This window comes from Sapajus apella, unplaced genomic scaffold, assembly GCF_009761245.1.
Source record: "Sapajus apella isolate SASKATOON/1434 unplaced genomic scaffold, GSC_monkey_1.0 scaffold178, whole genome shotgun sequence".
Taxonomy (NCBI): domain Eukaryota; kingdom Metazoa; phylum Chordata; class Mammalia; order Primates; family Cebidae; genus Sapajus; species Sapajus apella.
In genome coordinates this window covers 824,012-841,025 of record NW_022437118.1, presented here as the reverse complement: position 1 = coordinate 841,025, position 17,014 = coordinate 824,012, and the positions used below count along the sequence as shown (strand labels likewise).

Here is a 17,014-nt window from a genome sequence, read left to right as displayed (position 1 = left end):
AGATTACGAACATCAAGTGTTGGAAAGGATGCAGTGCAACTGGGGCTGTCCTACCCTGCTGGTGGGAGTGTAAACTGGTGCAACCCTGTAGAAACCCATTAGGCTGTATCTACGAAAGCTAAGGCCGGCCTCAGACCTAGCATTCACCCAGGACTATACCCAACAGAAGTGTATGCATCACCAAAAAGACATGGACAAGAATGTTTACTGCAATACTGCTTGCAATAGCTAGAAACTGGAAATTCCTCGAATGCCTATCAACAGTAAAATGGATTTTTAAAAATTGTAGTATGTTCGTATAGTGAAGTAACATAACGGTAATGAGAAGTAACAAAATATGACTATGTGTAGTAATATGGATAAATTTGACAAATATAACAATTTTTATAACTACATAAAATTCAAAAGGCATATATATTTTATAAATCTACATAAAATTCAAAAACAGACAAAATGAATGGTTGCCCTTGAGGGATTGTGATAGAAGAGGGCACAATACGAACGTCTAGGGCTTGCTAATGTTCTGTGTGTTTGACCTGGGTGCTGGATACTTATTTAGTTTGTGAAAAGTTTGTAAAATTTTCTGTATCTATTAGTTTAAAAAATTGTCCTTGTGGCACACGCCTCGAGTCCCAGCTACTCGAGGCTGAGGCAGGAGGATCGCTTGAGCCCAGGCGTTCAAGGATGCAGTGACCTATGATTGTGTCAGTGCACTCAAGCCTGGGTGACAGAGTGAGAATCTGTCTTAAAAAAAAAAAAAAGTTGTCCTTGAAAATCTCTAAAGAAGATGCCACTTTGGAGACTGGGGCCAAATGAAGTAAGCAGCTTTTATTCAGAGGTCATATTTTTCAGAAAAATTTAAAACAACTGTCTGTCTATTTATTAAACACATAGTATAGCAAGATGGACCCATCTGAGAGACAAGGACCCCAACATGTGCAGACGGCCCTGCAGATTCCCTCTCCCTTCTCAGGTGCACTCTAGGGAGCATGGCTGTTGGAGAGAACAGCAGACAGACTTGCCTCTTGCTCTTGTGGGTTTTCTTTCTTTTCTTTTTTCCCCTTTTTTGCAGAGCACATAGTGCTAAAGTTGAATAAGTGAAATATGCAGTTTTCCAGCAAATTAACAGCTTGTTGAAAACATTTTCTGCAAAAAACAGTCTCTCCCTTTGCAACAAATTATCTAAGTGCTTTTACAACTCTAAAAATACAATCTGTCTTAAATCCACTTCCTCTTGCAACTTGCCAGCCTTAACTGGCCAAGGGTCACAAAAGTGCCACTCAATAGGCACAGCACTCTGCTGCCTGTGATTATTTATAGATCTGTCTTCCCTACCACGTTGTGAAGTCCAACGGCTGTATCATAGATGTCTCTGGGACTTAGCACAATCTGTTGTTGAATGAATGAGTGAATGCAGGGATGGGTAGACAGATGAGTATTTTAACAGTGATGCTAAGGGCTCAGGCCAAGTAGATGAAAATATTTTTTAAAGCAAAGTAAATATTTAAAAATAAATTTGTAACTGTGAATAAGTATGTGGATGAGATAAAACAGTATATTGTAAAAGAGCTGAAAAGTGAAGACACATAAAAAATTACCTGGGAACGGTCACTTGAACTATGGGGCTCTCCTACCCTGCTGTGGTTCACAAACAAAACTTTGGAAGGAAGCACCAGTGTTCCCCAGCAAGGTCTGCCTAAGCTTCCCCTTGAAAGACCCAAGGGAGCCGGGCACAGTGGCTGATGCCTGTAATCCCAGCACTTTGGGAGGCCGAGGCAGGCGGATCACCTGAGGTCAGGAGTTGGAGATCGGCCTGGCTAACATGGCAAAACCCCATCTCTACTAAAAACAAAATTAGTCAGGCGTGGTGGCACATGCCCGAAATCCCAGCTACCTGGGAGGCTGAGGCAGGAGAATTGCTTGGACCAAGGAGGCGAAGGTTGCGGTGAGCTGAGTTGAGTCATCGTACTGCAGCCTGGGCCACAAGAGCAAAACTCCGTCTCAAAAAAGAGAAAGAAAAAGAAAAGACCCAAGGAGGATCTGGAAGAGGATTTGGGAAAAACCAAGAGCGACTTGGACTCCTACTCTGTGAGTCAGCATCTAAGAATTAGATGGAAATGAACTCTTATGTTCTACTCAGGCCGTAGGCCCCATGTTTGATACGAAGTTTGTATTATTCCTGCTACCCACAGAGTCTCTAGAATCATAAACTCTTAAGACATTTCAGGCAGCAAGAACTGTGGAGATGGTGCAGCCCAAACCTCTCATGTATGGAAGCTAGAAGTGAGGGCAAGGAAAAGGTGGCCCAGGGCCACTCAGCTGCACAGGACCAGACGCAAGCATTCTCTACCCACCCTAGCGCTCTCTCTAATCCACACCCCTCATATGCACTTCTTTCTTCGGAAATTGGCTCTCTGTCCACAGAGGAGGTCAAAAACAAAAACAAAAATTGGAAAAAAAAAAAAAAAGGAATTTGGCTCTGTTACTTTGGAAAGAGATTGTCAGGTTGTATCCTGGTTGTAAGGGTTTCTGCCCCAAAAACCATGAGTCCTGCAGGGCGGGACTGTGTTTTGTTCACATTTTATTTCCAAGGTGCAGAATGATGCCTGTCATACATTAGGCTGCTAGTACATATCTGTTGAATAAATGAATGGATGGAGTATAAAAATATAGTAGAGAGTCAAAGTGCAGTTCTTATGCATGAAGACTTTTATGCGTGACTCCTAAAATTCCATTAACTCCTACTAGATTTGCCCCTCAAGGTGACGCCTTAGTTCTCCAGTAGGAAAAGAAGACAACGTCAGGAACGTCAGAAGTTTAAAGGCTATTAAATACTCGGTCAGGTTGGGTCACATCTGCAATTGCTTTAAGTCGGGCCAGCTGTGGAGTGGGTGGGAGCAGACTTTATGGCAACAACAGAAAGAGAAACATGTGCTCTGCTAGGGAAAATCACACCACAGCTTCTGATATCACCATCCACATGCAGCTCCAGTGACTTCCAACTCATTCCGTTCACACCCACTCTGAGAAGAGGCCTTTCTGGGTGCAACATGAGACCAGCCTCCTCTGCACATGTGGACCCAGGGCTCCACGGCTGAGTTCTGGAAGGGAGTCTCTCACCAGCACTCATTACAGAGCAAAGCACCACATTGCCAAACTCCCTTGGGATGGCTTGGTGATTTCTCACAGTGAAGAATTCGGCACAGCAAGTAAACATGCATAAATCCAAGTTGAAGATTTCACACTCTGAGAGATGTGTATACCAGACTTGATTCTACAAAGACATGAAATTAAACATACCCTTTCCATTTGGCTCCTTCCTCAGCCTGGCCAAATACCACAGCCATTGCAGCTGTTACATATGTTCCAACCCAAATCTGCCCAGAATGTCCCCACAGATGGTCTGCCAGCACTCTAGGGGAGGTAAAAGCCAACACCCACACTTAGTCATGTGTTGCCTGACTCATGAAATCCAACCCAAACCACTCAGGCAGTGAGGGGACAGAAACACAAGTTGTCTGGAGAGAGCTGTGACTGGACTCTGGCAGGGTGTGGAGCAGGTGAAAAGACAGCAGAGCTGATGAAAGCCTCTCCTGCTGCCCTGGCACACCCCACACGCACCAGGGGCCTGTGCTGGGCTCAAAGTTAGGAAATGTGCAAGTTTAAGGAGCTTGAAGTCCAGTCCAGCCCAGCCCTTCCCACTGGCCAGGACAGCAGCAAGTAAGATGAGTACTCAGAAGAAAAAACCCAAACTGTTTTTCCTACTCTACTGTCACACACCACTCAACACAACACTTCGGACACCAGATATGAGGATTTTTTTTCCCCCACACACCACACAATTCTCTACTGGACACCAGCTGGCTGTCTTCTAATTCAGCACAATTCTGACACTATCTTCCTGGACACAGTATCAGGTCCCCCGGGTGAAGGGCTCAGCCCACAAGACTGCCCCCACCACAGATGCCAATCACAAGTACTAGGTTGTCACCTATACTTCCAACCGATCGGCTGTAAATTGAAGTTCCCATGATCCCCCTTCCTTCTTTCATCAATTTGCTAGAATGGCTCACAGAACTCAGAGAAACACTTTACACTTACCCACGTATTAATAAGAGATAAAGGCTGCAGATGAACAGCCAGATGAAGAGAAACAGGGCAAGGTATGTGAGGAGGGTGCTGGACTTCCCTGTCCTCTCTGGTGCCACTCTCCAGGAACCTGTCCACAGCTTTCCCAAAGCCCTCCAAACCCAGGTCTTCTTGGTTTGCACGGAGGTGTTGTTACATAGGCATGACTGGTTACATCTCTGGCTACTGAATCAACTCAAACTTCAGTCCCTTTCCACCTCCCCAGAGGTTATGGGGTGGGGCTGAATGTTCCAACCCTCTAATCACATGGCTGGTTTCCCAGCAACCAGTCCCCATCCTGAGGCTATCCAGGAGCCCCCCTACCCCGAAGAGTCACTTCATTAGAAGAAAAGATGCTCCTATTACCTAGGAAATGACAATGGTCTCGAAAACTGTGTCAGGAACCAGCGTTAAAAGACCAAATATTATAACAAAAGATAATCCTAGTGTCCTTATCTACAAAGGTTTTTATCTACATACATATATATATATATATATATATATATATGCCCCTAGTTTCTAATACAAAGCCCCTAAAAATGTTTATATATATATATATATATATACACACACATATATATATACATATATACATACATATATATATATACATATATATGTGTATATATATATAATCTTCCTATGCCACAGTATCACAGGTTCTAATAAACATGGAACACCAATATACCCCTAACATGGCTTCAACCAACTGAACTTGCTTCAAATACCTTGCAGTTTCACATTTTTATATTTAACATATATTTTAAAAACTTCACCTGAAGGGAGAGGTGGAAGGAGGGAATTATCAGGGGTCACTTTTTGGAGTAATGGACATGTTCAGTATCTTTATGGTGGTGATGGTTTCACAGGTATATACCTGTGTCAACACTTACACCGTTAAATCAGTATAGTTTGCTATATGTTAATTGTATGTCAATAAAGCTTTATAACTGTTTTCCATTGGATATGAATAATTATTGTTGAGAGTATTCTAACAATCATTCCCCTCCCCACCCCCTTTTTTTTTTAAGAGACAGAGTCTTGCTCTGCAGCCCAGGCCGGAGCAGTGATACAATCATAGCTCACTGCAGCCTTGAACTCCTGGGCTCAAGCGATCCTCCCGCCTCAGCCTCCCAAGTAGCATGCCTAGCTAATTTTTTTGTAGAATCTAGGTCTCACTATGTTGCTCAAGTTGGTTTTAAACTCCTGGCCTCAAGTGATCCTCCCAGCTTGGCCTCCCAAAGCACTGGATTTATAGGCGTGAGCCACCAAGGCTGGTCGTAATCACTCATTTTTAAAAGCGTTGAGTTTCAAAGTTCGTTCATAAGTCATCAGCTTCATTTTACAACATGTTTACCTATAGGAACCAGTTTAATTAGCAGAGTCAAGCGACAGTGCTAGGTTCCCACAGTTCCTCTGGGAATTCATTCCAGGTTCCAAAAGCAGCTCCAGTCCAGAACAATTGTTCCCTGTATTCATCCCCGCACCTGACTCCTCATCAGCAGGGAGAGGTCTCCACTCCTCTCCTGGCCTCTGCCTACCACACAGGGAATGCTTTCCTTTCTCACTCCCTGACCCTGGGTCCCTGGATTTCCACTAAGAAAATGAATGTAGATATATAAGAAATCCTGCTCAGGACTAAGCACTTACAAGATCCCATGCAGGGAACCGATAATAAAGTCTCCTGCTCCCTGATTTTAAGCGCTCCCAGCAGGTGCAGAGACATGTAGAACTCGCCAGTCACACAGACGCTGTCTGAGCAGGGTGCCTTCCCCACTGCTGCAAGGTGGCCCAGCCAGGTCTATGGAACTGTGCACCATGATGCCGTCCAATATCACGGCCGCCAGGAGCAAGGGGCCTGGGCCTTCACCAGCCAAAGCTCTTGGGGTGCCCAGAGCTCTGAACTCAGGAGGTGGCTGACATTGAAACGCTGAGAAGTGGCCCCTCCTCAGAAGCCCTAAAGAGGGACTTCGCCCCACTCCACAGAGCCCAGATGAGCTGCTCTTCAGCCATTTCTTCCCAAAGGCCCTGATTTAGCATGAGGCAAGCGGTGGCTTCCCTGTCTGTGAAAGTGGGTCCAGCAGTGGTGCCCCTTCTGCCCCGTGGGGTCTCCCAGCCCTGGCATCCTCAGAGGGAAGAGGAGGGTGGCAAGGCAGGGGTTCTGGCTCTTGCTTTGCTTCTCTTAGTTCAGTGTCCAGAGTTTGAGACCCAAGCGGCTCACAGCTCACCCCAGGAAGGAGGGTGACATTCACAGGCCTGGTTCCTCCTCCTCATGCAGGCTCACATCCCAAACCCTCTTTCGGTGTCACACTTCAGCAGACCTATTGTGCCCACATAACCAGCTTAGGTGTTCTCCTTCTTGCTGAAGTGTAAACCAGATCACTCACCATGGAATCTGCAAGTCACTATAGTGTAAAGTTAATTAGGAAAGCCTGTCTCACTGCAGTCTGGGTTCTGAAGTGCCTATGGGATCTGGTGAGGCTCTAAAGGTCAGAGAACAGAAAAGAGGATGTTAGTATGTGGGCGCTGGGGTAGGAGAGAAGGAAGTCTTCAGTTTCTCACAACAGGAAGTTCCGGAAACATCAGAATCTGTGAGAGCAAGAGGACCCTTGGCTACAACAGGAGATGGGGGTGTTGGGAACAGCGAAGGAAGGGAAGGAAAACAAGCCAAAAATCCTCACTGCTGCCCACCTGGCTGCCTTTAGGATGCTGAGGCTCCAGGGGACTAAGCACAGGGCTGGCCACACCCCAAGCCCCAGGGTTCTCCCTAGTTGCAGTACTTTGTAACTCAAGACAGGGCCACATCGGCAGGTGGACAAGACCAACGCTGGGGAAGGCCAGGCTCTAAATACTCATTTGTAACCAGTCACTGCTGGGAGGGCAAGAGGACTTTTCTCACAGATGTGTGATGCCACAGTGATTTGTTAGGGTCCTAGTTTAACCCACAAAAACCTATTTTACCCAAGTTTAGGACCAATAATGTTACTTAAGCCACAATCAGTCTGTGTATGACTCAGTTTTAACGGAAGATTTACTCTGAATAGCAATTTAGAAACAACCTGTCCCCTTGAGTGGGTAGGTAGACACTGGATGCCATGACCATCTTGGGGCCCACAAGGGAGGGGACAGCAGAGGGCACACACTTCCCGGCACAAGGGCTCTGCCTCCCATTTGCCTGAGAGAAGGTAGATCCGAGTCAAGTACTTCTGGAATGTTATGAATTGAGGGAAAAGAGAGTAGGAAAGAGAAGGATTTGGGAGGTGAGTCTGTGGATGCATAGCTTGGAGTGTGAAAGTGATTCCTAAACCACATCTATAAGAACTTGTACTTAATATATTAGGGCCAGCTTCACATAATATGTTACAACAGCATAGAATTTAACAGCCCCATTCACAAACCCTCTGAAAAGACTTGATTACAATCATGTCCTAAGTAGGCAGGCAAAACATTGATTCTTTGGCCAGGCGTGATGGCTCATGCCTGTAAAGCCAAGATTTTGGGAAGCTGATGTGGGAGGACTGCTTCCAGGAGTTTGAGAGCAGACCAACCAGGGCAACATAGTGAGACCCTATCTCTGACTCTATATTTTTAAATTGAAAACAAAAAAATGATTCTCCTTTCCCATGTTAGTCTGCAGCTCTACGCTGAGCTCCATGAGCCTGAGGGACTCCCGTCCTGCCACTGGGAGGTGAGCTCAGTGTGCAAGCTTTTCACATCTTGCAGCATGGGCCTGGGGCTCTCGGTGCTCTGCTCCCTCACACAGGGAATACGGTGGCAGGGTTAGCCTGGGCACTGGGTTGGTGGAGAATACCACTGTGGCCCACAAGAGGTGTCAGAACCTAAGCACTTCCTAGGCCACCAGCCTGAGTCTGAGCTACTCCCTGGCTCACTGAGATGTGCAGATGAGAGTCAAGATGGCAGAGGTGAGAGGGAGACGCATCATGCAGGATGGGCTTCTCCACCCTGACCCTGAGTGAAGCAGAAGAAGACACCAAACTTGAGGGGATGGGGGAGCAGAGCCAAGCAGAGTAGCACAGCGAACCGCCCACCTGAGCCCATGGCGGCTGCGGGACCTCAGTGGGAGGGGGTGGAGTGCAGGTGGCAGTGGGGGAAGAGGCTGGTGACTTACGTTGTATGCATTAATAATCAGTTGAATAATATTTTTGGAGTCTCCGTCTAAAATCTCCACCGTTGTGCCAGGTATCAGGGCTGTAAAATTCTTGGGAGAAAAAGTAAAGAAAAGAAATAAGTTCATTTTGCCCTGCCAACTGTCAAAGTGAGCTTTGCTACACTGGGCTAGACCAGTAAAGGCTCCTGGTACCATATCCTGCCACCCTCTCCCACCATGAATTGAAGAAGATGCCACAGGGAACGGCAAGAAGAAATGGCATGGGTGAACAGTTGCTGCAGTAGGCCATGGAATATCCAGCCCTACAGATCCACAGGAAAGGGGCTCACAAGATCTTTCCCTACAGGATAATGTCTTGAGATGCCTCCTCTCCCACGGTAATGGACAGCTCTCTAAAAGCCCACCCTTTAAGGTTGACAGTTCCTGAGAGTTTCTTGCCATCTCTCCCCTGGAATCTGAGGCATTTCCAGGTTCAGCTTTCAGGATCTGCTCAATCTGTTCAGAAGGAGTGAAAAGGGTAACTTTTCCAAGGGTCTCAAGTATAGGTCCTTTCTTTAATCTCTAGGAAGCTGAGATACAGCTGGTGGCCTCCCAAGGACCTCTGAGGTCCTGTGGCAAAGGGGCAGCCTTGAAGTACCCACCTTTCTTCTTTCATCTGTACTAACTCCCAAGTCTGCCACTTCTAACAGTGACAGACACATCCACTGCCTTCCACCTGCCTTGGGACTGGGTGGGCCCCCTCCCCAAGCAAGATGTATTTAGCTCTGAGGAAGGACGCTTAAGCCAAGGTGGACTTCTTCCACCTTAAAACGTTATTTGTAAGTGAATAGGCATTTTTTTTTTTCTGTGCAAAGGAGTCTTGCTCTGTCCCCCAGGCTGGAGTATAGTGGCACAATCTCAGCTCACTGCAACCTCTGCCTCCTGGGTTCAAGAGATTCACCTGCCTCAGCCTCCCTGGTAGGTGAGATTGCAGGCATGCACCACCATGCCCTGAATAGGCTTTATCCTGCTGTCTTCCACTAAACAAAAAAGAAAAACAATCCTTTTCCCTTGCTTCATCTTCTAAAGTTGATTTGGACTAAAGGAGGATAAAGAACTTAAGAAAATGTAAGTGGCATTTTATCAGTGACAACCTCAGGCAGGAGTAATAGAAAAATACAATCAGACAAAGGTTCTTTTGTGGACATTTAAGAACAAGAAGGAGAGGGAACTGCCGGGTGCGGTGGCTCAAGCCTGTAATCCCAGCACTTTGGGAGGCCGAGGCAGGTGGATCACGAGGCCAAGAGATCGAGATCATCCTGGTCAACATGGTGAAACCCCGTCTCTACTAAAAATACAAAAAACATTAGCTGGGCATGGTGGTGCGTGCCTGTAATCCCAGCTACTCAGGAGGCTGAGGCAGGAGAATTGCCTGAACCCAGGAGGCAGAGGTTGTGGTGAGCCGAGATCGCGCCATTGCACTCCAGCCTGGGCAACATGAGTGAAACTCCGTCTCAAAAAAAAAAAAAAAAAAAGGAGAGGGAACTATGGCCAGCTGTTCTGTGGGTGGAGGGTAGAGAGGGATTCCAGATTAAGTTCTCATTGCCTCACCATGTAAAAAAGGCAAGCATACATTTAGCTTTCATGAGCACGCTGGGGAGATTTGTAATTCAAACGTGGCCCATCTGTGACTGTGAGAAGGAGCACGTTCATGAGGGGAGTTTCTGAAGATAATCTGAGGTGACCCAGGAACAGTTTCTTTAGACGGAACAGATCCATACATAGATTGCTCTTTCACTCAGCACATTTATTGGTTTCTGTGGGAATTCTTGCGTCAGACTGGCCCACTGGTCTCCTATAGTCTGCAGGCTCAGGCATAAAGCTCTGGAATACTGGGATTAGCGATGTAGCCTGATGAGATGCCTTACTTTTCTTTGTTTATATCTTCATTTTATATTTCCCTTCTCTATTAGAGTGAGCCTCTCTCTGTTTCCATTTCATCACCCAAAAATGGGAATTCATGCTATTTTCAAGGTTTTTCTCAGAATCACATTAGATTCTATATGTTCAAATTTCTTGTAACGTATACACTGCTATGCGAATGCTTAATTGTTTCCTCCTGTTATTTTCCATTAGACCAAGACTGGGCTATATTCCACCCCTCCTTTGAATTTCCCCCATACAGGCAGGGTTGTAAACACTCCTCACCACCCCTTTCACCCTACCCCACATTCTAATCTCCCAGTCACCTTAGGGTCAGCTTGGCCCCCAGAATTAAACCACTAGCCTCCCTCCCTCTCAGCATACCTTGTACAGCATATAATGGTTTTTTGTCACTGCAAAGATGAGGTTGATGTTGTTCTCTGCCAATTTCTCTCCAAGCAAGGCAAGGGATGGATAGTCCTAGGGCAAAGGCAAAAGTCAAGGTTGTGACATTCCTAACAAAGAATGTAAAAGAGGCGAGCTTACATGAGCACACCATGCCTGGCTGCAATGCACACTCAGCAGCCAGCATTTGCCATGGAAGCACCTTTTCCTTAGGTGGGCCCTTAGAGTCCCTTAATAACCAAGCCTCCTTGGCAGATCCTGAACTGAGGAGCTGAGTAGAGGAGACCCTCAAGGAAAGGACCCTCTGGCATCCACCAAACCAGATTCACTCCTCCCACCTCAGAGTGGAGAGGTGATGAGTGGAGGTTTTCCATATCTGGTGTGTGTCTCCATCCTTTCAGCAGGGAGGGGAATGAGTGGGGACACCATAGAGAATAGCCACCACATCCTGCCCTCTGCCATCAGCGCTTCTTACCTCTTTCCTCTGTCCTTTAAAACTTTTCCTCCCCGCCTCCTTGCCCTATATTTTCCATCTCCTATGCCTAAACGTTAGGCCTGCCAACATGCCCCGCAGGTCCTGCTTGTGGCTCAGACAGGCAGAGGAGGTAGCCAAGCTCTGGACTAAAAGTTGTCCCATGGGGCAGAGGTGCAGAGAAAGGAGGAAGAGAGGAAGGTGAGAGGCAGTTTAACAGCGACCTAAGGGATTTCTAGGACTGATGGGTATGGGAGTCCGCATCTGGTGAGGTCCTACAGTTACAATCCTTTTTTCAGATTCCATTATTCCTAGACAAGATGGAAGGCTTGAGCACTGACCACCTCTTGAAACTGGAGAAAACGGGCTTTTCTAGGAAAGAAAATTGGGAAGAATTCCTCTTTGGCCACCAGAATGGATTTGAGAAAGAAAAGGGTGCAGATTTTGGAGGAAAAATTGCATAGTAAGTATGCGAGATCTTGATCACTGTTCGGTCTGGGTGATAGGCATGTGGGGTTCATTTTGCTGGTCTATTATTAAGAATGTTTGAAATTTTGAAAAAATTCTTTTAAAATGCATAGTTGTGGTTATAGACCATTGGGAGTAGAGGGTCCTTGGGACCTCCCATTCCGTGCAGAACACCTCTGTCCACTCCTGACGCTGACAGGCAGCTCACACCTCTGGAAGCCCATTTCTAGACATCAGGAAGTCATGCCCTATAACTGCCATCCCAGTTTTAACCTCTGCGGGAGCATAGCACCCACCCTCCTTTAAGATCCCCTCCCCACTATGAGAACTATCCTGTTTCCCCTGGGCCACCTGTATCCCAATCCAACACTCCCCATTTAGATGCACATTGGCAGAAAGATGAACCAGCTACAGAAATCCCTGAGAAATGTTGTCAGTCAATGAGGGGCTCCAAAAACCCAGGTGGAGAAGATGGAATATTGAAACCCAACACCAAGAATGGATCAGAAAGCCAGTGAATACTGAGGGCCAGAGGAAGGTTTCAAGGCTGGGTGAGTACTCAGACCAAGGGCAGGGTCACAGGAGAGGCATCAGGGAGTGGGGGGTCTGGTCCCCAGCACTCACCATCTGGTTGGATGCAGTGTACTCGTTGGCCTCATTCAGGTGGCACTGGCCGTCGTGTGGCTGCACCAGGCCTCCCAGTTTTCCATCCAGTGCGATGTGGGGCACATCATCCGTTGTGAACACCAGCAAATGCAGTGCATCTTTTCGCCAGCCAATCTTCTCCTGAAGGACAGAAGGTGGATGGGTACACCGGTCTTCCTGCCCAGTCCTGCCCTGGTCATGCAGGGCACTGGCCCATCTCCAGGAGTCATGGCCTAAATCAGAGGCATTCCCCTTGCCATGTGTACCTGGGGCATACTCACAAAACCACTGGGGAGGGATTCCACAGAGGCTCTGAAGAGACACAGCCTGGACTGGAGAAGCCCAAACACACATAGATACATGTCCAAGCCTTTGCCCACTTTGGCCCATGTACCTGGAACTCCCCCCTCCAGCCCAGCATACTCTGATCTTCTCCTTTCAATGACCCCTGAGGACAGCTCCTCCTGGACGCTTCCCTCTTTAGCCTCAGCTATTCTTCCTTCCCCAGAACAACCTTTAACCTTCCCGCCACCTGCTCCCCCATCAACATCCCCTGGTTGGCTGGGCTAGACTAAGATGATGGTTAAGTGACCACTTCAGTCCCCCAATTAGACCTGAGTCAATCAGAACAGAGCACTCAAATGACCAATAGGTGGGGTTGTCTTCTTAGGGTTTGGTAAAACCTGCCATCTATTCTGGTAGATGTAAACCACTCCAATCATTACTTGAGCCACGGTGGTGTTTAAAGTCAATGAGATCCCTTTTCTCCCTTTACTGCTCCACGATCTGGAATTTATCCAGTCTTCAGGCTGGACTCTGCATTTTTCATACTCAGCCACTGCGGTGCCAACTCTACACAAAAACACTCCCAGGCATCATTTTTAGGAGCAGCTAGATCCTGATACAGAGCAACAAACACTGGGATATGGCTGCCTTCTTAGTAACGGCGAGGGGGCATCTCAAAATGTGTCGGTGGCAGCGTGAAGATATGAAGGATTTAACCGCTGCGGAAAGTCTTCTATACCTGCACACTTGCTACTGAAATAGGAGACTGGATTCATAGACCTTACAGGTTAAAAGCTATTGCTCTTATAAAAGATGAAGAATAGAGGGTATCATCCTCCCTTACTTATCATCATAATGGTGGATAAAATAGCCAAAAGAGCTATGATATTTTCTCACTGGCTCTAGGGGCAGCATGGAAATAAAAAATAAATAAATCACAAAAGAATCAGCCAACATAAGGAGGAAAAGAAGTCTGAAAAGAAGACAGTGAGGACTGACAGCCAGCAGACCTATTGTGAGCAAAGGGATTAACCTTTTGGGGAATCAGTTTCCCAGACACTCAATATTCACCCAACATTCAATCATTTATCTCTTACTGCATGCCAGGCCCCATAGAAGGCACTGGGTCCAGAGAAAAGCTAATTGCAGACCTCAAAGATCTTACAGTCAAATGGAAACAGCAACTTCAATACACCATGACAGGAGTGTTAATGAAGGAAAGTCCAATGCTAATGGAAGCTAGGGAGAGGAGGAAAAGGGAGAGGCTGCCCAGCACAGGCGAAACTTAAACTGAGCTGGAAAAGTGAGGAGGACACTTCAAGGAAGCTGGAAAAGGGTGCAATGGCTCACACCTGGAATCCCAATACTTTGAACCATCCATTCAAGTGAGAGGATGGCTTGAGGCCAGGAGTTCAAGGCCAGCCGAGGCAACATAGGGAGACCCCATCTTTAAAAAAAAAAAAAATTAAAAATTAGCCAGCCATGGAGATGTGCACCTGTAGTCCTAACTATTCAGGAGGCTGAGGCAGGAGGATCACTTGGGCCCAGCAGTTTGGGACTGCAGTGAGCTATGATCATGCCACTATATTCCAGCCTGGGCAACAGAGCAAGATCCTGTCTGTAAAAAAAAAAATGAATAAATAAAAATAAATAATTTTTAAAAAATTTAAAGAAAGCTGAAAGAAGAAATAAGGAAGGAGAAGGCAGAAGGAGTGGGCATTCTAGGTGCTAACAGAATCTCGGAAGGGAAAGAAGCACAATGAGGAGGCCGGGAACATTTTAGGAACCTGGAGTGACAGCCTAGAAGGTCGCTTACTGCAATAAATGCTTAGCCATAACAGAACTACTATGGAGCTGGGATAATGGCTCCTCTTGCTGGCAGGATTGGAAGGGGCACAAAGAGGCTTCCAGAGTACTGGTGATGTTCTGTTTCTTGACTGGGTATTTTCACCTGTGAACATTTACCAAGATGTATACTGTATATATAAACTATATATAACTACATATGAAAATATATATATAACTATATAGTTTTCTGTATGTATATTTTGATAAAGAGTTAAAACCTATTAAATAAATAAGGCAATCTATTATAAGCCATGGAATGTGGAAAAGAGGGGGCCAGATGCCTGGGAAATAAAGCACAATTGAGAGAAAGTGTAAACTAGTAGAGTTTTTTGCAGGAAACGTGAATCTGTTATCCACAAGGGCACAGCCATGTGCTAAACACCACAGCAAGGAAGCAGAAAACCAACTTTTAATTTGACAAAATGTATTAAGAACCTTAAGGAAAATCAGAGACCTTAATAAATGGACAGATATCATTTCAGGACTGGAAAAGCCAATGGTGTTGAGATGCCATCTCTCTGCAAATTGATTTATAGATTTAACACAATCACATCAAAAGCCTAGAAGGCCTTTTTGAGAAAATGGCAAGCTGATTCTAAAATTTATATGACATTGTAAGCAATGGAAACTAGCCAAACAATTTTGAAAAGAAGAACAAAGTTGGAGGACTTATCTTAGGTCAAGACTTCTTATTACAAAACTACAGTAATCAAGGCTGTGGTGATGACAAAATCCATGCAATTACAGAAGGCATAGATCAGTGGAACGGGATAGATAAAACAGAAATAGATTCACACATATCTAATCAATTCAGCAGAGAATACTGGAACAACGGGATATCCATATGCAAAAAAAAAAAAAAAATGAAGTTCAACACATACTTCTCACCACACACACAAATTAACTCTAAGTGGATCACTGATCTAAAGGTAGACCTAAAGCTATAAAACCTCTTAAGGAAACCTGTCAGAAAATCTTTGTGACTGTGGCATAGGCGAGGATTTCTTGGATAAGGTGATTCATAGGATAAAAAATGGATGAACTGGGCTTCATTAAAACAAAAAGTTATTTGTTCAAAATCGTCTTTGAAAAATACTGTTAAGAAAAGGAAATGACAAGACACAGACTAAGAGAAAATATTTGAAAAAAAATCTAATAAAGGATTTGTTTATGGAATATATAAAGAACTCTCATTAGTCACTAAGAAAAAAACCAAGCAACTGAATTTAAAAAGTGGTCAAAAGATTTGCACAGGCAATTTACTGAAGAAGAGATATGGGTAGAAACAAGCACATGAAGAGGTCCTCAACATCATTTATCATTAAGGAAATGCAAATCTGAACCACAGCAAGATAGCCATTAGATCATTATTTGAATGGCAAACCAACAAACAAACTCTGGCAATAACAAGTGCTGATAAAGCTGTGGAATGATTACAACTCTCATAATTACCTATGAAACTACAAATCCTTTCACCAACTTTGGAAAAGTTTGACAGATTCTTATAAAGTTAAATATCCACTAACTATTAATCCAGCAATTCCACTCTTTGGTATTTACCCAAGAGAAATGAAACTTTATGCTCAAATAAAAACCTCTATGCAAATATTTATAAAAATGATATACACAATCATGAAAAACTAAAAACAACCCAAATGTCCATCAGTAGTGAATAGACACATTATAGTACATCCATACAATTAAACACTATGCTGTAATAAAAAGGAACAAGCAACAAACTACTGATAACACACCACAACATGGATGAATCTCAAAAACATTACATTAAGGGCAAAAGGCCTGACTCAAAAGGCTAATTCCATTCATATAGTATCCAGAAAAAGACAAAAATATAGGGACAGAACACAGGTCAGTAGTTGCCAAAGTGGCTTAGGGTCATGGGAGGAGATGAATGACAAAGGCATGCTGGGAAACTTTCCAGGGTGATGGAAATCATCTCTATCTTGATTGTGAGGGTGGCTATACGATTTTACACCTAAAAAGGGTAAATTTGACTTTGTGTGAATTATCCTTGACTCAGTGATTCTACTTCAGGGGAATCTATCCACAGGAAGTATTCTGAAATACATGCAACAGTATTTTTATTAATAGTGAGAAAAAGGAAAAGGCAAGAATATCCTGCTGTGCAGGAAAAGGTGAGTAAACTCAGATATCTCCTCTCCAGCTGTCAGAATACAGAGAAAGTATAAAGTTATGTGTAAATATCTACAACATAAGCCGAAAACAAAGAATTTAGCACTGTACTTGTAGTGTGATTACAAACTACTTAAGAAACAAGCATAACTCTTGTTACAGGGTAAGAGAACAAAATATCTCATAGTGTCGTTGTGGTTGGGACTGGGTTAAGGTTATAAACAATCTTTTTCTTTTTCCATTATTTTCCAAACTGTCTTTAATAGGCAGGCAAGGACTAGGCACAGTGGCTCACCCCTGTAATCCCAGCACTTTGGGAGGCTGAGGTGGGCAGATCATTAGGTCGGCAGTTTGAGACTAGCCTGGTCAACATAGTAAAACCCTGTCTCTACTAAAAATAAAAAAAGGCAACGCGCAGTGGCTCACGCCTGTAATGCCAGCATTTTGGAAGGCCAAGGCAGGTGGATCACGAGGTCAGAAGTTTGAGACCAGCCTGGCCAATATGGTGAAACCCCGTCTCTGCTAAAAATACAAAAATTAGGGCCGGGCGCGGTGGCTCACGCCTGTAATCCCAGCAC

At 45.0% G+C, this 17,014-nt stretch overlaps 1 protein-coding gene across 1 annotated transcript in view; it reads right to left on the bottom strand.

Moving 5' to 3' along the window:
- Positions 1–17,014, bottom strand: part of ITGB5 (integrin subunit beta 5) — a 126,101-nt gene that overhangs the window by 46,947 nt on the left and 62,140 nt on the right. Inside the window, exons 6-8 of the mRNA XM_032268306.1 lie at positions 12,129–12,290; positions 10,544–10,639; positions 8,258–8,347 (exon numbers count right to left, since the gene is read on the bottom strand). Of these exons, the coding sequence (XP_032124197.1) occupies positions 8,258–8,347; positions 10,544–10,639; positions 12,129–12,290 (348 nt within the window). The remainder of the gene's footprint in view (positions 1–8,257; positions 8,348–10,543; positions 10,640–12,128; positions 12,291–17,014) is intronic.